Source organism: Lipophrys pholis, assembly GCF_963383615.2.
Source record: "Lipophrys pholis genome assembly, chromosome: 2".
In the NCBI taxonomy this organism is placed as follows: Eukaryota; Metazoa; Chordata; class Actinopteri; order Blenniiformes; family Blenniidae; genus Lipophrys; species Lipophrys pholis.
The window spans coordinates 16,667,430-16,692,936 of NC_137636.1; the positions used below are offsets into that span (position 1 = coordinate 16,667,430).

Here is a 25,507-nt window from a genome sequence, read left to right on the forward strand (position 1 = left end):
ACAGGAAATGTAGTCACCAATCAGCCTAAAATACACGTTTTTGAACTATGAAAGAAATACTGAAGGAGCAGGAAGGACATTCAACTTCACAAAGCGAACGCTCCTTCAGTCCAAAAACAAACTCAGTGTGAGGTGAGAGTGCCGAAGACCACAACAGAGTCTTGTTTTGGTTTTTGTGTGGCGAAAGAATCTTTTGTCAAGTCTTTACTGGAACTCAAGCAAAGTTTCATTCAAAGTATTGTTGAGCGTCACTTGATGTTAGTTCAGCTCAGGAAAACAACACACAACATATCAGTTAGTGGGTCTGACTAAACAGAAATATGCAGATTTGTTTTTTTAATAATTTATTTGAAGCACATCACTCGACCCATCACGATGTATTGATCAATCATTGACAGATACCGAAACTATTAAGGCACCCTAAGGTGTGCTTTCAGATGATGCAGGAAGGGAAAAACAAAAAGAAGGAACTTTGAAATCCACAGAAGTTACAGTGGTGAGAAGTAAAGAAAAACCGGTTGTGGCCAAAGGTTTGTCGTTTATAATAAATATCTGAGAAAAGAGGGTGTTCAAGTTTAGACACTTCGATATCAACACGTTGAAACACGCTCACATGTTGATTTTCATCTGGACTCCGAAAGAGAAATCAGCGTTTCTCATAGCAAAATGCTTCTTCTACTTTAGGTTGCACGCAGACAAAATTATAAAATAAATAGACGAATAAATACATAAAACCCCCTGTTTTGGAGGATCAGTGTAATTAACATTCAGCAGACCTGAATAATTTGCGATGCTGTTCAGAAGCAACATCACAAGTCTTCACCTAACTGGGACTTTATACAAAATCACAAACTGGGGATAGAAACTAGTTTTGGCTGACTGAAAAATACAGATGGAGTGAATACAGGCAGTTGTTTCACAGGGAAAAAAAAAACAAAACATAAATCCCAAACAAATAGTTTGATGATGTGAACAAAAAGGACAGAGTTGAACTTCTCAGGGGCTCCGGTGCAAGTGTACTGTATATGGTGATCGTGAGTACTTATAAATGACTTTAATGTCAGAAAAACCCATGATCAAACCAATAATCCATTCCCAGCATCAAATGACCACAAACAAAATAAATCCACAACTGAAAATCATTCAACAAGTAGTAGTAAATTGAAATTGATCAACTTAAACAATAATATGTTGATTTATCAAAACCTGTTTATAGTGATAAAGCTAAAAGAAAACAAACACATCAAGTATTTCAAATTATTTAACATGCCTCTGATGATTTAAAGCAAAAGGCTACTCTGACGTTGGTGCTTTCAAAAGTAAACTTTTGTACGACAATAAGTAGTTTCTGTTTTGGTCTTGAAATTCTTTAGAAATGTTCTGCTTTCCTGACGCAGTTGCTCATCAAAGATGAATTTAGAAAGGGCGATTAGAGGAGCAAAGGAAACCACATGGCACTGCACACCCAGACAGCTTCTTCAAATAAATACAAAAATAAACAGCAACATTTCTAACAATACTTACAATGCTGGTACAAAACATACCCTGAAGTACAGGGTATTAAGACAGGCAACACATTTATACAGTATATTACATGCAAGTAGTTACAGGAAAAGAAAGAAAGAAAAAAAAACTGTTTACATTTACATATATATTATATTATTCTGTACTGCATGTGTACAACTGCGAAAGAAAGGACACGTTTTACAAAACAATTTACACAGACCTACACACATTTACATTTTGGTAAAACAAAATAGATCCCTAAATATGATACACATCGCAATATAAAAGTTTCTTGAAATCTAGAGTTATCACATGCAGGTTAAAAACAAAGTCGACTCCAGTGACACAGAAGTTTTTCTGATGACACAATATTGTTCACCGACAACACTGAGGACATCGTTTATTTAGTCAGCCCTATGAACACACAACTAAGAATTAGCTGTAAGGTTATATGAACGTGACTATCTGGTTTTATCTAAAAAAAATTTTTTTTTTAAAGTAAAATAACAAATAACAGCCACACATCTCATACAGCTACTACCTGTATTAAAACAGGAAGCAATTTCATATAAACCAACCATCACAGTACAAGATGGGAAACAAATCTCCTTTTATCCCCTGTGGTATGTGCCATCTCCTAATTTATATATTTAATGCTACTATACACACGCGACACTTATATCCATTTCACTTTTTTTCTGATATGCAAACAAAAATCAAATGTGTCTTTTGTTTTTTTGGCATTAAAATCTTGACGTCAATCAGATTATATGTGAGTAAATAAAAGGTTTTGACTGCTGGTCTGTTCTATGGCATGTTAAAAGAATCAAAAACGAAAAGAATCAAAAACACTCTGTCAGTACGAGGATATAATCGTAAGTACATTTCCAAAACCGAACAGTTTCATTCCAGTAAATGGGAGAAAATTGTTGTTAATGAAGACAAAGTATATGGAAAACAACCATTTTTCCAGTAAAAAAAAAAAAAAAAAAAGAATCAAAATGTTTAAATAAGTGTCCGTTTTTTGGCGATCACCCCGACAGATTTTATGTTCTTTTAACATCATATAAAAATGTATCACTGAATGTGATTCACCAGTGTGGAGGGTTTCCTTCAGTCCATAAAGACAGTAAAGAGAGGAGGGAATGTGCACGTTAAGGAGCAAGCGTCAGAGTCCTCATGCAAACTTTGGTTTACACTAACAAAAATAGGCGACAAAAAGAAAATCACGCAAAATGCATCTTATGTACAGAAAGCGACTCGCCTGCACACTAGAAATAAATATATATTTTTTATATATTATCATCACTTTATCATGTGCATTCAGACATACACCGATTTCATACACCCTGATGATTCAGCATCACACAAGTTCAGATCAACTCTGCACCTCCCTGCTTCGTAGCTCATTTGGCCCTTCGCTCTTAGACCCTTTCAACGTATAGGATGAACATGTAGACATAGGGGAATCTGATAGAAAAACTGCTTTACAAAATCATGACAGAATTCTTTTTTTCTTTTTTTTTTTCTTTTTTCCTCAGAGCTGTAAGTAAACAGAGATCCAGAGAATCCACTCACTCGACGGATGCAAACAAAGACCCATAATGCACTTTGAGATCACAGCATTGTTATCGTCCTTCCATAGGTAGCTTCAGACCCACACAGCCAGGCTGGGATTGTCTGCGTGTGGATAATTACTTCTCGTGAGTCTTGTTGTGGAGGTAACTGAAAAGCGCCTCAAGTCCTTTGGTTGAACACCACAGCTGCTTCAGCATCTGACACTCTTTCTCATTCACTTCTTCCAGGATGGACATGAGGATGCTCCTCACCAGGCATTTGGACTCTTCTAAAACCTTTTAAAAAGACACAAGAAGGAATGAGATTATTTGGTTGTATTCAAAAGACAGCTTTGCCACCCTGCGCAGGTCAGGTCCTACCAGTGCGTTGCATGACGCCATTTCTTTCACTCGAAGCATCACTTCTTGATTGAACGTGGTTGGCCAGAACACCTGTGATACCAGACCTCGGCTGCACGCTTCCTGAGCTGTAAGTTTTCGTCCACAGAACAGCATCTCGTTGGCCTGCATTAGGTAAATAAAAATGTTTCAATCTGTCGTGCATTACAAAGGACCGACTGGCATGAAACACAGACTACTCAGAAGGTTGTACACAGAATCCAAAAGAGATTACAACAGCATTTTCCCTGGGACCTACCAGAGCTACACCCAGTATCTGAGGGAAGGTGTAAGAGGAGCATCCAGAGGGGGTGAGGTGAAGCGCTGCACATGGAGTCTGAAACCAGGCCCTCTCACTGGCCCACACCACATCACACAGCGGCAGGATGGATGCCCCCAAGCCCAGGGCTGGCCCGTTTATTGCAACCACAATGGGTTTCTTGAAGTGGATGAATGCCAACACAAAGTCCCTGAAGGGGTCATAGAACAATCGGTGTCAAGGACTACTGGCGACTGATAAAAGAGTTCCGGGGTATGGCAGCAGGATTTGTTCTTACCGAACAGCATCAGCGATGCGGCTGCTCTCTTTTCTGCGATCAGTGGACAGACGCCCGATCAAGTAGGACGGCTCCAGGCCACTGCAGAAGACAGTGCCCACAGAGCTGAGCAGCAGTAACTTACTATCGTCGGCAGCTGCGTTACCCAGAGCTCGACAAACCTCCTTCATGATCTGAAGAGGGAGAGGAGGAGGAAGTGTTAGTCTTGACACAGACGCAAAAGAAACAGTGAAATCACAGGTTCTGAATCATTAACTTCATTAATTCATAAAGCTTCATTAAATATACACTGCTGTGTGTGTGTGTGTGTGTGTGTGTGTGTGTGTGTGTGTGTGTGTGTGTGTGTGTGTGTGTGTGTGTGTGTGTGTGTGTGTGTGTGTGTGTGTGTGTGAGTGTGTGTGTGTGTGTGTGTGTGTGTGTGTGTGTGTTTGTCATAGAGCCATAAACCGCTTAGTCATGTCAGCCCTGGATTGGCTCAACAACTCTAGGTTGGCTGCAGCATTGTAGGAAAGAGATGGATACTATTATTTTTCAGGTTTTCCTCTAAATATATAGGCAAGTCTACAGTCCCTCACAATCAAAAACAAAAAAAAACAACAAAACAACAAACACATTTCAACCAAAGTAGGAGGTGAAGTCAGTAAAATGAATAGATCTGTTAACATAAATACTAAAACTGTAGAAAGAATGCATTGAAAGGTCTTCATTTTTACCTTTAATTTAGAGAATGTTTGGCATTTCTACCTGCATATTAGGAAGTTTCAAAGTTGGGAAGCATAAGCACAGAGGGAAGACTCACTGGTGCGCTCATGCAAGACACAAGACACATTGAAAATAAACTCAGTGGAGGACATAAGTGATTTGGCCGGGAAAAGAAGTGGGGAGTCTCTGATGTGATGATGAGCGAGGTCATTAAGAGCCCAGACACCAGCAGAAGAGCCTTAAAATCAGCCCTGAAAGACACAAATGCATCGCCTTAGGAGTAATGGGATCCTTTTTCTTTATCCTACTTGAAAGTCTGAGTGCAGCATCCTCATCTCGGTATAATGTTCATCTGTTTTTGTGGGTAGTCGAGCATAAAAGCACCTGCAGTTATCCAAATGGCTGGTAAAGATGTGTGATTAAGTATTGGTGCAACTTTGTGTGTTTTAAAAAGATGTCATCTGACCTGGCCATTGCCACTAAATGATGGATATGTTATGTATGAAGCACATGTATGAAACCATACAGTTAGAATGTAGTTGAATTGTTAAATTAGTGTTATAATGTCTAAAATAGTCTGTATGATACCGCTCACAATTGGACTAAAAATAGCGGAATTTCACCTTGCAAGTAAATACCAGCAATACATCTTTTAGCGTTTACAGTCTTTGGCCCTCCCTGTCAACCGATGACGAAGAAAAGAGCCGACATTGTCAGTCAGCCGCCCTGATAAGATCTCCTCTTGAACCTCCAGTCAGCCTCGAACGCCACATCACTGTCTACTGTCAGCCTGCAGACTCTGCTGCAGCATTTTAATCAGATTATCACCCATGACCCATATTAACCATTCAACCTCAAAGTGAACTTAATTCTCTATGTCTCACCAAGCACATAATCTGTCCCCAATTTAAAAAGGATGTGCTATCTCTGTGTGTGTGTGTGTGGGGGGGGGGGCACTTATATTGTTCAGGTTGAGACAAAGGCATGTTGAAATTCAAGGTGTGGAGATCTAATGTTGTTTAATGGAGCACAAAGCGAGGTTTTCCAAAGATGATATGGTTAAATTATCGGTGGAAGTTAGGGCAACTGTGTGTGTGTGTGTATGTGTCAACAATTGCATCATTCTAGTACGATGAATCAACATCCTGCTTTGATACATGAAACAGACAGATGCTTGTTCGTTCCACAAGAGACAAAAAAAAAAAAAAAAAAAAAAGAGCTGCCAAAGTGACATTCCTGAGCAATAAACTTGTGATATTGAACAAAAAAAGACAAACTTCAAAAGTCTAAAGAACACCTTCAGCTCAGCACGAATGGAACAAGTAAAAGCCAGTCTGGGGGTGCAGAAGACAAGCAGGACCCACTCACCCATTGCATTTTATCTAATTTACCCCATCCATCCATCCATCCATCCATCCATCCCACTTCTTTCCCGCTTAGTCTGTTTGGGATCATGGTAGCAGTACAGAGAGCAAAGGAGCCCAGACATCTCGGTCTCCCACAACTTCCTCCAGCTCTTCTGGGGGGACCCCGAGTCGCTCTCAGGTCAGACCAAAGATATAATCTCTCCAGCGAGTCCTGTGCCGACCAGGGGGCATCCTAATCAGATGCCCGAACCACCTCAACTGGCTCCTCTTAATGTGGAGGAGCAGCGGCTCGACTTTGAGTCTCTCCCAGATGGCCGAGCTCTTCACTCTATCACACACAGTGACGTCTTCCATCCTGCAGAGAAAACTCATTTTGGCTGCTTGTAACCGTAATCTGATTCTATCAGTCATGACCCAAAGTTCATGACGATAGGTGAGGGTGGGGATGTAGACCGACTGGTGAACAGAGAGCTTTTCTTTACAGCTCAGCTCCCTCTTCACCACAATAGTCCGGGACAGTGACTGTATTACTGCGGCCGTCTGTCCGAATCCGTATCTCACAATCCCTCCTCCCATTAGTCATTAATGAGACCGCGAGACACTTAAACTCCCTGACCTGGAGAAAGTGCCCCCACCCTACCTGGAGAGTGAAAATATAGAAGCTGCTCATGCAAGATTAGGACATTTCCGTTACCGTCAACCATGACAATAGCTGGTAAAAGATACATAAGACTAATTAGCATTACTTTGTGTGCCCAATGCTCCATGTTACTAAAGACGTTCAAAATCTTCAAAGTATCAAGTAAGACCACCGGCCCGGCCCAGGCTCCCCAACACCACCAGCTGGGAAATGGCTGCTCCACTCACGCTGCCCTGAACCTCTGAATTCTACATTTAAGCAACAAGTTTAACCTTTACTTTCAGTGGATTGATTTCCATATTTCAATTCTGAGTGCATGAAGCATTCTTAGACACTGAGTTCAAAAGCAATTGGATACTTGGCTTGTTGGACAACTGTGAGTAATTTGTGGGAGAGCACAGGCAAACTGGATGATTCCAAAATACCTGGCAAACAAGGGGGGGGGGGGGTTAACATGCTGTTAATGGCTAATTATATGGAAAGAAAAACAACATTCTTACTGCACAGCAAGTCCAGAGGGCTCATGAGGATGTGGGCATGTATTCCTTGTCAACAATCACTGCCGGAGCAGCTGAAAGATCTTTTTCAGTGAACAGGTGGAAAATCCTTGGCTGCTCCATTACCTGATCTCATTGCTGACTAAGTTGTTCTCCCTCTGCTGGCTTGATTCAGTGAACCCCCACCACAAGCGAGGACTGAACAGGGCTACAGCTAGAGCCTGAGAATGTCTGGTCACATTGAACTGAATATGAACGGTTTACCTTTTTAATGCCGTTTTAGTTTGGTTTTGATGATATAATAGACTTAAGTATTTTGTAAACGTGACACCTAGAAGATACCGCTCATGTTACGACTGTGTAAGCATGTCAATAAACGGGCAGCATGGACATTCGCACCTTTGCAATATCGCTGAGATACATAAGTTTATGTTTGTATTCTGCACAGCCTTCACAGTCCAAGCAGAAAGAAACATTGTGATTGAGTCGCTCCCAATTATAATTGTGTTTGTGATGAATAAAGGTTTTCATTCTTGATTCTTAGGACAGAGGCAGCCAATCGAAGAGATTGCTGATAACGATGAGCCTCAAGCTTCTATCTCACAGGGCTGCGACTAAAACTCATGAAGGAGTCTAATGGTTTTTCAAACATGTCACTTTGTGATTTTTTTTTTCTGTACAATTTTTTTGGGCAAAAGTGTCTTATTGCTGTGGCAAGTGACTCAAATCCATCTCGAATCCTTCTCAATTCAGTTTCTACATTTGTCTAAGAACACCAAATGAGAAATTAGCCTGCAGAATATCAGTCTGGTCTTTCTTCTTGGTGCGATTCTCATTCTGCACTTTTTAAAAGCTCAATTTCACTTGATTGACGGCAAAACTATTACTTGACTTGAGGAGAAACTGTATTTATATTGTCAAAAACTCAACTGTAATTTTGTAGTTTCAACTGTCAAATGTATAAATCTCGGGGGGAATGCTGTGGAACGTACACGTGGAACAAATTATAACCCAAGATTTTCCAGAAGTTTGTGTGACATTATGACATTTCTGCGACACACACACACTACCTTCTTGGTGTAATCTAAGTGAAAATTGTTTTGAATTACAGTATTTTCTAGTAGTCATGAGTTGTTCGATAGTGGGTTTCTACTAGGTGTCTTGAGACAGGAGCTTTTGGGATAAAAATCAGCCTGCTCTGAATAAAAGGTATAATAAATTCAAATATTAGGCTCGTTTTGGGGGCTTACAACAAAACCAGTGTTTTTCAAAATGACTCTAAATACACATAGATTATCCCAATTGAAGTGATGACTGTTTTGTGTTCACTTGTGCTTTCGTTCATCGTTTCAAAGCGTTTCTTGTTAGTGTATGTATGAAAGAAAGAAATGAGAATGAGTTGGTACAAGATAGGAAAGCCACTGTACATCAAACCAGACTAGAAAGGGACAGCGATTTAAAGCAAGCATTGAATACTTGGAAGAAAATGTACAGGGAAAACGTTCAGGATTTTTCTCAGCAGCGGTCATTCAGAAAGCACATCCATAGACTCTCTGGTTCCTGTAGCTTCAAAGACTGAGAGACGAAGAGGGAGCCATCCGAGCTGTTTGATAAGCCCGCAGCTTACGGGCTTACTGTCACACATGAAAGTACGCACACATGTGCACACAGTTTAGGCCTCTTCAGAGCTTGTGAAGTAGAGGCTGCCGTGCCCACGACACTGTATCAAAGCCAGAACCGCCTCTGTGGAAGATCTGAGACACAACAAACAATCTGAGAGGAGGAAATCCTGTTTGTTCTGAGTTATGAGCCAGAGGTGGATGACTGTGATACATCCCGTTATCTGTGGCTAACCCTGTGTTATATCATTGGACCTCAAAAGGAATATGCGGTCGAATAAAAGGCCCATTTAAAACAATTTTTCATCAGTGTACAAAACAATTCGAATCGCATTATCTGAATGATAATTTCCTGTGTCAGACTTCTGGTTTAATGCACATTTTAAAAAGTAGAAATGACATGAACGGGAATGACCTGTCCTGCATTTATTTCTGTGGGTTGATTATCAGTTAATTCAACACATTGTCAGGAGACAAGTAAACACCATTGTCATTTTTACTGCTGCTATTCATCTGTGAAAAAGCAAACTACTGAATACATCTGGGGGAAATTTAAAAGGACCAGCTTGTTGCTGATTGGAGTGTGGAAATGAGCAACCAATCTTGGGCTGCTGCATTCCCGCAGGCAGCCAGTGCAATGAGTGAATCATCACAATGCACAAAGCACAAAGCTCCAAAGCAGACAGCCATAAAATGACATCCTGCAGCACAGATGTTAAAGTTCCACTTCGGAGCAGGAATTTCATTCCGATCATGTATATCTATTAGGGTTTAATGCCTTTGGTTGCGAGTGAGCTGTGTTAAGGCAGCATATTGTTACAGAAGCATCAGTTAGCCTCCAACAGATGATGGACACGCTGTTAAAATGATCGACTATGACAAAGTCTTTCAATCACTGTGACGCTGCATTGCAAATCAGGACATGCAATTTGTTTGGTGTTGGACGGTGATTCCATGGAGGGACTTTGACTGACATCAAGAAAGCCAGCGATGAACCATTTGCTGAGGAAACGGTGAGAAAATGTATCAAAAACAAGAGATCACAGCTTGACAAAGACTGTGCATCCTAAACGCCCGTGGAGAAAACTCAGCTGGTGGATCATTAAACCTAATCAGAAGAGCTTCTAAAAATAGTGACACTCCTTACCGTGTCACAATCCAACAAAACTTTTTGTTGTTTTAGGTCAAAATTAAATCATGCAGATTCTGTGACTGTGATGGTGGAAAATAATAAATATACCTCAAGTCTCAAAATCTTTTTGGGTTGAAAATTTCCACCTAAAACAATGGGTATTGATCAATGACTTTAATGACTTTACTTGTAAAGTACCTGTCAGAGTAAACTGCAACAGTAAATGAAGGAGAAATGTACATGAAAAACACTAAAAGAAACAATATTTACACAGGACTACTGCTCATGTGACATACTGCTTATCCATCATCTAAAAACCAGAAGAAGGTGTTATATGGGCAACAAATTTCTTTTTTTGAAGAGGAATAAAACCACAAACATACAATAATAATGAACTACCGTCTGCTTGAACAACAGGAAAGGGTTCTGGAAGTGATGGTGTGAAACCCACAGAGCCCTAATCCTTACATCGTCAAGTCTGTGGCATGAAGAGACACAATTGAACCAGATGACGTCCACAGAAGATCTGTGCTTGCTTCACCAAGAAGAGTGAGAAACAACCTTCAAAAACTGTGAGCAGCTGCCTTGAAAGCAAAGCATACCAAATATGCATATTACATTTAAATATATGAATGCATACATGTCACTTTCTGACGAACATGCCATGATGGCAGACAATATTACCGACTAAACAACACACACACACACACACACACGTGTCTTCATGTCTTTACATCAGCAGTTCAACAGATGTTAGCAGTCACTGTGTGTTCTTGCAAACATGGCCATCTTTAGCAGTGCAGAGTGTTATTCCTACAAAGCAAGCAAGCAGCGGAAATCACTGGAAATCATCTCTAGGGTCTCCGGTTCTCTTGAAGAATAATTACATAATGTTCTCGTCCGTGAACTTGCGGCATAATTTCCTCACTAGTTCTGCTGGCAATTTGCTGCAGTGACAACAGATGGCATAACACTGGATTATATGTAGACCCAATTACTAAACTTGTTGAGGCCTTCTTTGGCAGGAGGCACTTTTGAAAAGCCTTTTTTTCCCCCCTAGCATTGCCCTCTGTTAGAGTCATGCAGCTCACATTTCCACACCTGGCAGCTGTCAAATAAAACCACAATTTTCTGATGTTGTGTCCTGAAAAACTCCCCTTGAGCAGTTGGGGAGTCACTCAATGGCTCCAGGGCATCTCCACAGCAGTCAGTCAGGGAACCTTTATCATTTATTTCCCTCTAACAGAGCTCCATGGCAACTGGGATGCAATCAAAACCAATTACTTGTCTGTCTTGTTACGCGGTTACTTAACAGTGTAAGACCCCACATTAGAACGTGACTAAACAACTAAAACACATTTGTGTGCTCACCTCTGGTGTCAGGGCATTGTTGTCTGTTGTTTGGCTGGACAGCAGGACATGGGTGAAGCCTTCCTCCTTCCTGACCACGATGTCTCGAAAACGACAGTTGCTCTCGTTCTGTCGCACGTTGTACCTGAGCCGCTTGTCAAACACGTAGCCCTTCTCCTCAGCCAGCTTCCGCTTTACCGAGCTGTGTAGATGCATCTTTCCATTAGCTAGAGGGGAGCCTGGCACACAGGGCGACAAAGCAAATATCACTCAGTCTGTTTAGGGCCTTTTATACAGTAAAGAACTTTGCATATAAAACATTTTAATGAAATAAAGAATAATTAAATGAAGAATCACTCCCAGCATTACTAAAAACAAATGGGATGACAGTTTCTATCACCTTCCGTTTTGAAAGATCAATAAAGTAAACATCTAGTTTTGGATAATGTAATATTGATGTCAAACAGTTTGTCCATCTTCTGCCTTTTATAAAAAATTGTCACCATTAAATTGAAAATGAGCCACAGGAGAGTTTGCCTCCATCCCCGTCTCCTCTACTGTTACACCAAGCAGCTCAATGTCGGACTTCACGACGTCCAAGGATCTCCTCCGCCTGTCTTTCTGCTCAACAGCTCTGTAACAGCCTCCATCTCGTCAGGTTCAATCCATTGCAACCCTGACTCTCCAGCTTTATCACAAAACTACTCAACCTCAGCCGTCCCTCTGATCCGTTCATTTTCAATCCTGGTCACACCCGTGAAATTTTCAGCATCTTCATCTCTGCCACATCCAGCTCAGACTCCTGTCTTTTAGACAGTTCCACTGTCTTCAAATCATACTTGATAGCAGGCTCACTACTGTCTTGTAAACCACAGCCTTTCAGTCTTACTGCTATCCTATCACACATCAGATCAGACACAGGTCAGGGCTCACCTCCCACCGCGCCATCCAGCATCCACTTTTTTTTTTTCCTTCTGTTTTGTGCACTATTGCTCTGTACTTATACTCATTATTGCTACCTCCACTTCTTGCAACTTCATATTTATGGTTGCTTTCCTCTCATTCACACACATGTATTCTGTCTCATCTCTACTGACATTTATTCTTGTGTAGTCCCCTGCTCCTCCAGGCTTGAAGCTTGAGGTACTCCGACTGACTAAAGCAAAGTGATCCACCATCAATTCACAAGATGTTTTGACTAGAATATTATTGACAATAATATTTATGGACTTTCATCATTTGATTGGATGAATAGAAAAGGATGCCACATCTGGCGCTGTAAAAGTCCTTCATGTGGAGCATTCAGTGATGCCATGGTTGTTAACAATAACACACTAATAAATCACATTTCCTTGAGGCACATTGGTTTTTCAAGAAAACCAATGGTGTGATGCTTTTAGGCCCAATAATGTGAATAATGAAATTAGTGAGACAAAAGCTGTCTCTCTAATACGGCCAATGGCTCCGGTGTGGATGTTTTCTTTTTGTTTTTTTGTCTTTTCAGTCTTAAATAAAATGAAAATAAATGACTGATGGGCTTTTTTGGTTTCAAAGTAGGAGGAGTTTGTATCTAGATGAATAACACAGAGAAGACCTCAATGAGAACTCAATAAGAAAAAGCCAGTGTAATATTTTCATTTGAACAAAAGAACAATTAACGATAGAGGATTATATGTCCAAATTTCTCAAACTCAGCATATATAAATTCCAATTCCCCTTTAATATCAATATAAATGGGAAGACATTTTCACAACAAAATGAACAACTGTGATAAGTCAACTGGCTTGATTTGATAGGATTTGTTGTGGTGACGGTGCTTATTATTACATTTTCAATGAACATAAACATTTTAGAAGGGCAAGAAGGTCATTTGCATTATGAAAAATATCTGTATCATCTAAGGATTTCATCTAGATATGTTTTTCGTTGAAAAACTGGATTGTGACATTTAATGATGAAAGTCTAAAATATTTGGATCAAATCTAACAAATGAATTAAATGAGATTTGACAGATCTTCTCACACGTGTGATTTAAAGGGGCCATATGATGCAGAATTCATTTTCTAATGGTTTTCCAACAGATTACTGTTACCTGGGAATGTTTCATATTTTAAACAGTGTGTGCTCAAACAAGCAAATCAGAAATCCAACTCTATACAGTGTCATCGCGGGTTCAGCCAATCCTAATCAAGGTAGGCCCTCCCTTTGTCCCTCCCACAATTAGGCAGTTCTACTCTGGCACATGGCACCACGAGAGGAAGTACTTCCTCCTCTTCCCAAGATGGGCATGTGTGGGCGGAGCCAGTTCAGCTCACACAGACAACAGATTCTGAATGCAGCTCATATTATATTCAAATGGCTGAAAATCAAGGAAAAGCTGGATTTGAGGCAATACATTTTGAATTCAACGTTTTTGGACCAAGGAGACCCATATGAAGGTGTTGAAAAGCTGGATAATATAACCCTGTTAACCTTAAAAGCTCTAGTTTATTGTAGTCTAAGGTTTCTGCCTGACATCTTTAATCATATTCAGCAATGCAAACCATAATGGTATCCTCAAAATGGGGAACTTTTATAAGTTTTAACGTAACTGCTGCGTTTTATTCTTGAGTCATGATGATCACAAGAATGTGTCTGGAGCCACTTGACAATACAACATCATGCATAGCATGTGCCATGGTGGTTGGAAAAAAAAAAATCAACAAAACGTTCATCTCAATAAGTGACACAGACACTCTGTAGGTGATGTGTATCTGATCTAAAATAAAAACTCAAATCTCTGATTTACACGATATAAGAAAAAGTGCTTATTCAGCAGGTTTTAAAGAAAGAAAAATGACAGTGTGTGTTGTCATGTCATGAAATATTGACAGAAAGCTCTCCATTCTGATCTGGTACGTTTTCTTTAACAAAGTCAGGAAGATTTTTTATTTTTTTAAACAACATATGTAATGATTAACTTTGCAGGTTTTGGACCTGGACTGTGACCCAGGTATGAAATACAAAGGTGTTATCAGCTGTTCCTGCTGTAAAGAACTACACCAGGAGCTTTTACAAGGCATGTGACAACATAGCACTCTGTAGTCCAAATGTATCCCTGCAGAAATATAGTAGGCTTAGTTTTTTAAGATGCAGTGCAATCCATCACGCAATTGGAAGAGTTTATTGTTGACGTACTGTATGTAATTAGGAAACTACACTGAACAAAAACTATAAACGCAACAACTTTTGTTTTTGATCACATTTTCCACACGGTTAAAGATCTAAGTCTTTTTCTACATACATAAAAAGCCTATTCCTCTCAATAGTGGACAGAAATTTGTCTAAATCCGAGTTCGTGAGCACTTCTCCTTTGCCGAGATAATCCACCCACCTCATGGTTGTGGCATTTCAAGAAGCTGATTACACAGCATGATTAGTGCACAGGTGTGTCTTAGGCTGGCCACAAACAGAAGGACACTCTAGAATGTGCGGTTATATCACACAGCACAGTGCTACCGATGTTGGAAGCTTTGACCTAGCAGGCAGTAGGCATGCTTACTGCAGGAATGTCCACCAGAGCTGTTGCCTGAGACTTGAATATTCACTTTTCTGCCATAAGCCGTCTCTAAAGGCATTTCAGAGACTTTAGCAGTATATCCACTCGGATGGATAATAGATACCGGTAATCATCTGCTACAGTCATTTATAGGGTGCAGAGCATGCTCAGTATTTACCAAAATGTCACCATCATCCCATCACTTTGAATATTGTTGAACAAACTTGTCCTAAACTTTGTAAATTGTGCAAATCATGTCCATTTTTACAACATATTTTAGTAACATTCCCGAAGGACTTTGGCTTTCAGTCATATCAACAATTGACGAGGGTGGTACACCTGTCAAATGGTAACACAGATGTCCTAAGGTGAGCTCAGGGGGCACGGAAAGCTTTTCAGTATGAATTTAGACTATAAAAATAAGACCTCACGATGATTCTGCAATGAGTAGCAATAGGTGTCAGAAAAGGGAGAACTGCCTTGTGGTGGCCAAGCGTCCATAGCAACGTCACTTTTCGTCGTTGACGAATAGGGAACGTGAGCTGGGATTAGACTGTTATGAGATTATTTTAGGGATATGAAATCTGTATTGGTATGTAAATATCATATTTTGCAGTATTTGAGAATCAATGCAGATGTATATATAAAAAAAAGAATACAAAAGAAAAGCTTGTTTCCCCCATAATTGAATTCAAACTTTTATTTTCAAAGGTCGTAAATTTGGAATTGAGATAATTATGTTTTGTTGTTTTATTAGTCATGAAAATCTAAATTACAATTTCTCAAAATAACAGAATATGTCACAAGATTGGATGTTTTTCGGATTTTCCTCACCAGAGGCCATAATTACAACAATGAACATTTACAAAACAGTTTTTTTGTGTGTGTCATAAGTATATAAATTACTCAAAGAATTCAGGATATTACTGAAACGTTAATTGTTTTCTGAGATTCACAGATATCAAAAACTCACCACTAATTTTCTCCTTCACATTTCATTTGCCCTCTCAACATCTTACCTAGTTCAGAGGTGAACTGCTGTCCGATGGTGTCTGTGTGTCCAACTTCCCCTTCCACTCTGTCAGACGGCAGTCTGTGCGACCTGGCTGCCGTCCGGTACACGATGGACTCCATCTCTCCATTCTGGAGTCCGTTATGAGGAACTCTCAGTGGAGGGACAAAATGCGGTCCACCTGCTGGAGGAGCCTTGTATGTCATAGTTTTGCTGACTTTGTCCCCTGAAGTGTGTTTTCCCGGTCCTAAACCCACTTTCCTCTGCTTATGAGTCGGCCCCGACCCTCCACTTCCAATGCCAAGAGCACCTCCGACTCTGACCCCCACAGCCGGACCAAAGGACCTTTTCTTCTTCCGTGCCTCGGACCGGGCTCTGGAGTTGTCTGCTGCCGTGGCGTAGCTGCTGGTGAGGGGCTCCCCGTGGGTTTTTGGGACTTTGGGCCGTTTGTGTGAGTGCAGTCTCAGGCTGTTGAACTGGTCAATGAACTCCTCGCAGTGCAGTAGATGGTGTTCAGGCTCCCATGTGTCCTCCTTACTTCCATAGCCTTTCCACCTAATCAGGTACTCCCACTTACCCTTCTTGTTTCGCCTCTTGTCCACGATTCGCTCCACCTGAAGGGAGCCCACAGAAGAGACCACATCATTGACAGATACTGCTATCTTTCCTTCGTTCTAAAAACGATACGTTAAATATTAGATGCCGCTAAAGTGACAAGCACAGAAGCTCACACCACTCTAGATAAACACGTTTCACCTTCAAAATGGGATGAATGTATGTTAAAAGGAAGATAAAACATAGTTCCGTCTCATTGTAAACATTCATCACACATTCGACCACATCACGAGCAGATGAATTTCATTATGGCTAGATTTGGGACTCAGCCGATCATTTTTAGTTGTGTTTCCCTGTTGTAGGCTTTACACCCGGTGATGCGTTAAAACTACTCTCTTAGTTTCTTCTGCAATTTCTAGGATGGCTCATTTTGTCAAACCACCCACTCATGCTACACAGGAGCTAAAACCAACACACCCCAGGCTGAAGCTAAAAGACAGATTACGAACACTGCAGGAGCTGCTTTAGAGGAACTTAAGAGTCGCAGCACAGAGACATCGGAGTCAAAGTCAGCTTTATTGTCAACTCTGCTGTACATTCAAAAAAATGCAGTCGAATCGAAATTTCATCTTCGGTTGCCCTCTTATGGTAAAGCTGTATATAATCTAAAATAGAATACAAATAATATAGATTATAGGCAACAAACAGAGTGCATCATAAAGTGAAAATAGCAGTTAAGGGACTAAAATGAAGTTTAAAAACTGAAATGATGCCTATTAAGAATAACAAACAAACAAATGAAGCAAAAAACTCGTTAAAATCTAAATGTGAAATTTCTGTGTTTGGTCCTGCTGTGTTAATATAGAAACATGCAAATAACTCATGCATAATGATTGCAATTTGCACAAATAACAATAATAATTGGATCAACTCATCGCAAAAATGTCCGACAAGGTTATGTAACATGACTCGTCAAGTAGAAGTGACAGCTGGAGCTTTGGACAGCATCTCTGACAGCTCATGTTTGAAATTAATAAATATACAATATGATCTGCCGGTCCATGGATAAACTCACGATGAAGTCCGCATCGCCACACATATTAATGTTTTCTGCTCTACCTTGGAGATACAGCACGTTTCAGAGCTACATTAAAAGCATCAAAGCAGCTGGCATTGAACAATTCTGGATACAATTTCTTATTCCAGGTTTCTTATTTTAATCAGAAAGAATAGAAAAACTGAACTTTTACATAAATAATGCATATTTCATTCATTGCCGACAGACTAATAACCACAATGGGGTTGTCTAGTCTTTTTGTGAGTGTGAGTAATCAACCAAACAATAAGAGTGGGAATCATTACTTTGCAATTCAGTTTGATTGCATTTAGCATGATTTGCAAAGGCGTTGATTAAATTCGAGATGCAATGTTGGAGCAATGCGATGTTTACGTTCCATAACTTAATGAAGGGCACCACTCATTCCAAGAGACAAATATTTTTACAGAACAAACCTGAAAACCCATTCACTGGGAAAACTGAATATTGATCATTACAGTAAAATGTGCAGGATATGGAGTGAGAGTGTTTTACTATAAACATTTTTGACATATCAAACAAAATTCCAATACCATAACACATTTACAATTCCTGAAACACATTTGCATTTCAAGAAAGCAAATTAACAAAACACAAAACACTTTTACAAGCCGCCATACAAGTTTACAAATACAATCTCTACCGGGAAGGGAGGGGCACAAGTCCGGAGATGACCCGGAAGTGATAACGGGAGCGAGTAAATCCGACTTGTTAACGTTAATGGACCGAGATGGAAAGCGACCAAGTCATGTTTTGCCTGTTTTGTGGACAATATATGGACCGATTAACGCGGTTTTGTTGTTCATGTGGTTCGTCTCTACAATGTTTTCCAAAATGTAAATTTGTGTAACAGTATGTTGTAATGTTGTTTTGCACCTCTCGGCCACCGTAGAAACCAGCTATTGACTCGTAAATAAAGAAAATATATACTATACTCATTAAATGAACTTCTATTGGACTATATGGTACATTTTCACCACTTCAGTCAGCCTAACTCGATTTGTCACATTCACACACATAATAATGGGGATGAATGCCATGTAAGGGGCTTGGCAAATTCAGAGCAACTTGGCGTTAAGTGTCTTGTCCAAGACATGTGGACAGGAAGAGATAGGGAGTCGAATCACCAACCCACCCTATCAACTAAACCACAGCCGCCACAAACTACAATATCTTTTATAACTCCAATTTTCCCAAGTTGAGTGTGCAGGGAGCTAGATTGCATTACCGTTAACTCCAGGGAAAAAGAAGACCACCCCTCTGAACACGCCGCCAGTCCATCATGGGATCAACATAATGAAGTGATTACATGCACTCACACACCTACAAGCGATCCACATGTTGGCATAACCGAACATGTGTATGTGGAAGGCAGGGAAAAAAAAAATATATATATATATATTTCTTGAAGAAAACCTGCACAGGCAAAGAGAGAAAATATAAATGCTGCACAGAAACACACCAACCTGGAAACAAACCACACACACATGCATGCATACACACTTTTGAATACAGGCAATTTAGAGTGAGAAATTACCCTAAAACCAATGGAATCATTGGGATGCCAGAACCCCTGAACACATCACATCAAAAATAGTCATAAATTCACATCCAAAATTAAACCTCACTGCAGAATCTGTCAGCAGCCATTTTCAAAACTCAAAACAACACAAATAGACACACGTCAGGCTTGAAACATATAAATTGAATGACATATTCAGTCTCTATTAGGCATCATATGGAACACTGCCGACTATGGAGGGACTGCATTTTCAATAACAACCTCCAATAGCTCTATGAACATAAGATGTATCAAGCATCATTTATGTGTCATCTCTTTAAAGACAATTAACTGCTCAAAGAAATGTGAGTACAGATTTTCAGTCTTTAGGGTTTTTTCTTGAGTTACAAAAGACAAGAAGAGGCAGTTTTAGTACATTTTTGCCTCTGCGCTACATTTGGAAGTATCATGGTTTTGGGCGACGAGACTGATTGAAAATAGTTTGAAAGTTTGAGTGCAGCTGCAGTAATAACTGCTCATCATGCTCGAGGATGTGCTGCCCGCATTAGCAGGAGTAAACAGCCTTTGATGGGTGAGCCGCAGGGGTGTCAGAGAGCGGAACAGATGATTAGGCTTATTACAGTCCCAGAAAATGTCACACCTAACTAACGCATGCAGAGAAAAGAGGAAAAGAAAAGCGAGAGCTGAAAAGACTTGCGTGCACAGCCCAGAGAGGTTTGAAAACTTTTGCAGTTCAAAAGGAGGCTGATTAGCTTATATGAAGTGGGCAGCAGTAGATCAGGGTCTGTGTGTGCTCACTTTGGGGAATTGGGCTGCTGTATCCAAACAGCTCTGCTGTGAAAAGAAATCCCAGCACACCACATTATATCCAACTAAAAAACCCATCAATGTATTAGAGTGCACGCAATTTTCAGAACACTGAAAATGACTTTGCCTTGCCTTCACACAACCTTTTCTGAACAAGAGACTATACTATGTTCACTTTTGCCTTGATCAGTATTGTTGAGTAATTCTCCAAATTCATTATGGTGTCAGATTAACGCAATATAAACACTGTTGTATATGTTTCAGTGAACAAGGTTAACCATACATGAAACGTGTTTGTTCAGAATAGGCTGACCTCCACAACAAAAGCACAGCTCTTTGTTATCGCTATTTATAACCAGAAATTTTACAGTTCCAGTAAAACTATTATTTGTAGGTTAGGATTATCCCTTTAAATAACTCACAAACATATAAAAAAAATCCTAAGTGAATGAAGTGTGAGGCTTTTCAAACTTTTAAGGCTTTTCATCCGGAGTGGGGAGCCTGATCAAGTGCAGCCTGTGTAGAGGAAATACTCCACTCCAAGTGCAACAGCAATGCACTATCGATTGACCTCACACACTGCTGTCACATTCTACCAACAAGCCTGTAACACCTGCAACACAGTGTGGTTTGGAACTAAAAGTAAAGGTGTGTGTTCCTGTCCAAATCAAGTCTGTAAATAGTACTACTCTACCACTGTAACAGGAGTCATCACAAGTGAAGAGTACACTATATGATTGAAACATACCTAAATGTGCAAGAGCCCATTACTTTTATCAATGGATCTAATGTTGGATGGATCGAATGGTGACCATGTGTCATAAAACAAAAATCTAAAACTTCTAACGACTGTTTCACAGTCTACATATTGGAGAGACGAATCAAAGACGGAGTCTTTTGATTTCAATTTAGTTTCATTAAACATGATGAAGCCAACTAAAGATGTACAGAGCAGCGATTCCCAACCCGAGGGGTCCAACCCCCATGGCCAAAGATTCATTGAGGCTATACCATTTTTTAATGTTTTAAAAGCATGTGAGTCAACATTTTTGTCACAAAACTAAAAAAATAAAAAATAAAAATAATTTATTGTAAAATAATTTTTTTTTAAATACTATTTAAAAGTTTTAAAATACTGTGAGGATACGAGCTTGTTGAACACAAACATCCTGTACTCAATATACACATGGGTAAGCTCGCAAAGTGAGCAGCGGGAGTAAAAAGGGCGTTGTGTCGGGTGAAAGAGAAAGGTGAATCCATCAAACCGAGAAAAAAAAAAAAAAAAAGAGCGTATCAGGAGAGTTACATAAGATATGGCTTCATAGAAGCAAAGAACAAAATTAGAGGTGAGTGCATCTTTTGTGGTGAAAAACTGGCGAATGAAAATTTGAAACCGAGCAAGCTGACGTGGCACCAATCCGCCAAACACCCAGAGACTGTGTAAACACAACAAGTTTATCCTCAGAGAAAGGAACGCATTGTTAGAGAATAACAAAGAAACTGTATTTCACATACTGTTATCGGGTTCCTTCACCTTTTTATTTTTCTTATTTATGTTTAATCGTACGTGCTGTGGTGGGGTGGCCGAATTTTGCAGCAGTAAAAATGTGGATCCCTCAAGAAAAAGTTTGGGAAACACTGGTATATAGAAGCTCATCCGCCGTGCTGGTGGAGAACTTGTGTTTAAAGCTCTTTTACTTCCTGGAGAAAAGCAAGCTCCGTTATTGATTTGACAACACAAATCAGCATCATACGAATGAGAACGTTAAGAAAATAACCGTTCATATTGTCTGAAGTGGACATTGAACTAAACATCAGGGCTCCAAAAAGGCAGACTTTCCATCATCAAAGACAAACCCTCAACCAAACTTTGGAAGTTTGTCTGAAAGGCATTTACACTCAGAATTTGGTGATATTTAGTGTAATCAACTCTCCTGTCTATTCCGTACCAATAGTTTGATACACAATCCTGGAGCCAAATTTCCAACTACGTGCCAAGACTCGGCAAGGTGTCATTTGCAAATGCTGAAACTTTTTTCCTCCAAACCAAGAGTTGGATTGTGTCTTCCCTGGCATTGCAAACAATATATAGTGAGATATGTTAGAAGCCCAAAGGCAACTTTTGCTTCTCAGGAAAACCCCTGTTTTCAGTGCACAACTCCCCCAGCATAAACCAATATCTTCCCGGCAGCCCCTCGGCTGTTTTATTGGGGGTTTGCTTTGTTGGTTTTCTTCCCAGCAGATGGCTGGTTTTATTTGAATATATTGTTTGTCTTAGGGATCTTGCCTCGTCCTCCACGGTTCCCCTTAGCTGCCATTTCTGAATGACATTTCAGACAGTAGAAATTGCAAACTGGAAAGCGTGATATCTTTTGACTGTTTTGTAGGCATCAGTGAGCCTCGTTTTCAGATCCTCCTGCAGCTGTTTGGAGGACTCTGCGGTTGTTATATTTTACCCCAAAGCTCAAAGGGTCTAAGTGACATTGATTAAGCTCTGAATACACCATCAGGGACTTACCTTACAATTCCTAAACAGTTTGAACTTAATGAGCCGACAAAGATTAACTGGACAAGAGTACTTGTGCACTTGCCTGATTTCTTGGATTCGTAAAAATAATGGTATATTAGCATTTGGAGAAAGACTTGTATTAAATCCTTTAATTTCTCAGTTTTTACAAAGTGTACAGCCTTCAGCGGGCAAGTGTTTTCAAATTCACTCTCACAATTTTACCTTTGATGCTACTCTGATGATGAAGCGAAAAGGCTTATTATTAACAATGATCTCTTGGCTTAGATCTTGTTGTACGCCAGCTTATCTTAGTAAAACAGTAAACAAATAATAAACAGCCACTACCAGTAATTTTATTGAAAAATTGACTGCGTGTCTCGGTTAGTTGTACACTATGATGGATCATCCTGTGGGAAGTCCTGGTGGTGAGCTGGTTATGGTGCCCTGACCATAGGATTGACATTCCCTGGATCAGACAGATGGTTAAAGTTTTATTAAAGACCTAATCAACACTATGGTACATATGCAGATGAAAGAAATGCACTGGCAAGCTCAACAATAGTAAAACAGCTGGAAGTCATAGGACACAACAGACTCAGTCCATTTCTTTCCCTTTTGCAGAAACAGGCCTTTAACAAGCTGGTGTCCGATTCTTGTCTCGCCACTGTTCTGCATGTTTTAATACATCCATGCTCCAACACACCACAACGATGTGAGCAGGGGCAAAAGTCAAACATCCAATAGATTACTGTCCTATCATGAGGAGGTGGGCTTTAATGTAAATATAATCTTCATGAATACAGAAACAGACTGGCCTTCGTGTAAACGACTGGTCAATCTCGTAAACAGAAAGGACAGATGAAATGAGAAGAGTTCTGAAAATGTACCCAATGAGGACAACTGAGGACACGACGGAGAGGATAAACCTGTGGCTACCTCCAATGTCTGTCAAACCTGAAGAAGGCAATGTTATGGAAAGGGCACGTATGTAACTGCCAATAGAAGTAGGTCACTACAGAGAGAAGTTGCAAGATGAATTGTGAAATGTTCAGAGCTTCATGTTCTGCTGAGATTCTGTCAAAAGACTCAAATCTGACAGCACAGCACACTACAGTACAGATAAATAATGACACAGAGCATACGGCAAAGGCAACCATAGTAAGTAAGTAAGTAAGTAAAGTTTATTTATAAAGCGCCTTTCACAGAAGAAAATCACAAAGTGCTGTACATAAAATGGGTGCAATAAAACAGAACATACAAATTTCATAAAATACAGTAAAAGTGACAAAAGTATTTAGCCAAAAGCTTTCCTAAATAAAAACGTCTTCAAGTGCTTTTTAAAAGAACTCGTGGAATCGAGAGTGCGAAGGGACAAGGGCAAGTCATTCCATAGGCTGGAGGCTACAGCCTGAAAGGACCGGTCCCCCTGGGTTTCAAAGCGGGTCTTTGGGACCTTTAGGAGACTCTGGCCTGAAGATCGGAGGGTGCGCCCTGAGATGTAGGGACACAGCATGTCAGCAATGTATAGAGGGGCCTGACCATGCAACGCCCAGGAAGTGAGAATTAGAATTTTCAAGTCAATTCGAAATTTGACTGGGAGCCAATGAAGATTTGATAAGAAGTTTTTGGGTGAACCTGTCAAAAGTCTAGCAGCTTGAATTTTGTATGACCTGAAGTCTGCCGAGGACGGTCTTATTGAAGCAAGTGAAAATGGAATTGCAGTAGTCAAGGCAAGATGAAATGAACCACAGACCTTCTTAAGATTAATGGAAAGTCCAGCAACATGAACTCAACATAGCTGAGCAGGATTTTCACTTCCTGAAGAAACAGTGAAAGGACTACAAGGAAATGTAGATAATTGAAACAAACTGTCGCCTGTTCCTATGGCGTTAACTCCAATTAATGATGTCCCGAGGTTTCATCCTTCACTACAAGTAATTTATAACCACGTGTCATAACGGCTCCTATTCTGATAACTGTGTTAATTGCAGTTTTGAGTGAAGCGCTGTGCTTTGGCAAAAATCTACCAAACTTATACTCTTCAGTATATGGAAGTCATGAATCTATTCATCATCTTCTGTACCGCTTTATCCTGTGCAAGGTTGCTGGGTGCTGGAGCCAATCCCAGCTGGCTACAGGCGAGGTCAGGGTACACCTCGGCCTGTCGCCAGTCCGTCACAGGGTAAACACAGAGAAAAAAACATTTGAAAAAACTTCCAATTAAACTCTTAGGTAAAAAGGTTTCCATCATGTGTAGTTTCATTCTTCACACTGACTAGTTTAAAAACAACATGAAGTGACCCACTGTGTTCAATAAGCTTTTCAAAGAGGCTTTTCATACACAACAACAGGAGGTGACAGTACTATAAAAAGTAAAAATATTGTTAATTTAGCATGGTATTACTCAATAAAAAGTAGAGAATAGGTGTAAAAAAAACACTTGCATAAGAGAAATGAAGTACTTGTATTAAAATCTACTCAAGTAATGAGTCACTGTTGAATATCTCTAATCATGTTTAATTACAACGTGCCAACTGAGATACAATGAAACTTCTATGTGGGTTATATATTATATAAAACATTTTTTTGCAAAATTATAAATAGTTCATGAGTGAACGCTCCCAGAGTTCTTTATTGCACGTGCAGATTCAAAATCACATCACTGTTCAAATACCAATGAACCTGACTGTATGTCTGCTCCAAAGACTCGCCGTTTATTCTGCCTTATAGTTAAATAAAATATACCCCACTTCTACAGTAGCATCATACATAGGTATATGTTACAAATATAGCTTTGGGTGAAACCAACCAACCAACAAAAAAAAAGACATGTTCTGTCTTGAGTTAGACTCTGCCGGAGCAATGTCTCTTCATAAGGTAGAACCGACTTGAAAATTCACAAGATGAGTCATTGTGGGCTCTTTTTTTTCACACAAAGGGGTTTGGGAATATTCACTTCAAATTGAGGGGGGCTGACATCATCCACTCTTATTCAGTCACAAATGGTTGGATAGTTTCAACCGTGATTTACTGCAGCTTTGAACTCATTACCAGGCGTGAACAGCGATGGACGGAGAACTTTTTGGGTGTGACACTGAATCACACGGGAGGTATGAATGCTGCCAGTTGAAAACAGGGTCACA

General features: G+C 40.0%; 1 protein-coding gene across 1 annotated transcript in view; it reads right to left on the reverse strand.

Moving 5' to 3' along the window:
• Positions 1-3,041: 3,041 nt before the first annotated feature.
• LOC308106832 (chromodomain Y-like protein 2) overlaps positions 3,042-25,507 on the reverse strand; it is a 30,337-nt gene continuing 7,871 nt past the window's right edge. Inside the window, exons 2-7 of the mRNA XM_080458813.1 lie at positions 15,883-16,489; positions 11,347-11,564; positions 4,019-4,191; positions 3,721-3,931; positions 3,444-3,587; positions 3,042-3,359 (exon numbers count right to left, since the gene is read on the reverse strand). Of these exons, the coding sequence (XP_080314939.1) occupies positions 3,201-3,359; positions 3,444-3,587; positions 3,721-3,931; positions 4,019-4,191; positions 11,347-11,564; positions 15,883-16,489 (1,512 nt within the window). The 3' untranslated portion in view covers positions 3,042-3,200. The remainder of the gene's footprint in view (positions 3,360-3,443; positions 3,588-3,720; positions 3,932-4,018; positions 4,192-11,346; positions 11,565-15,882; positions 16,490-25,507) is intronic.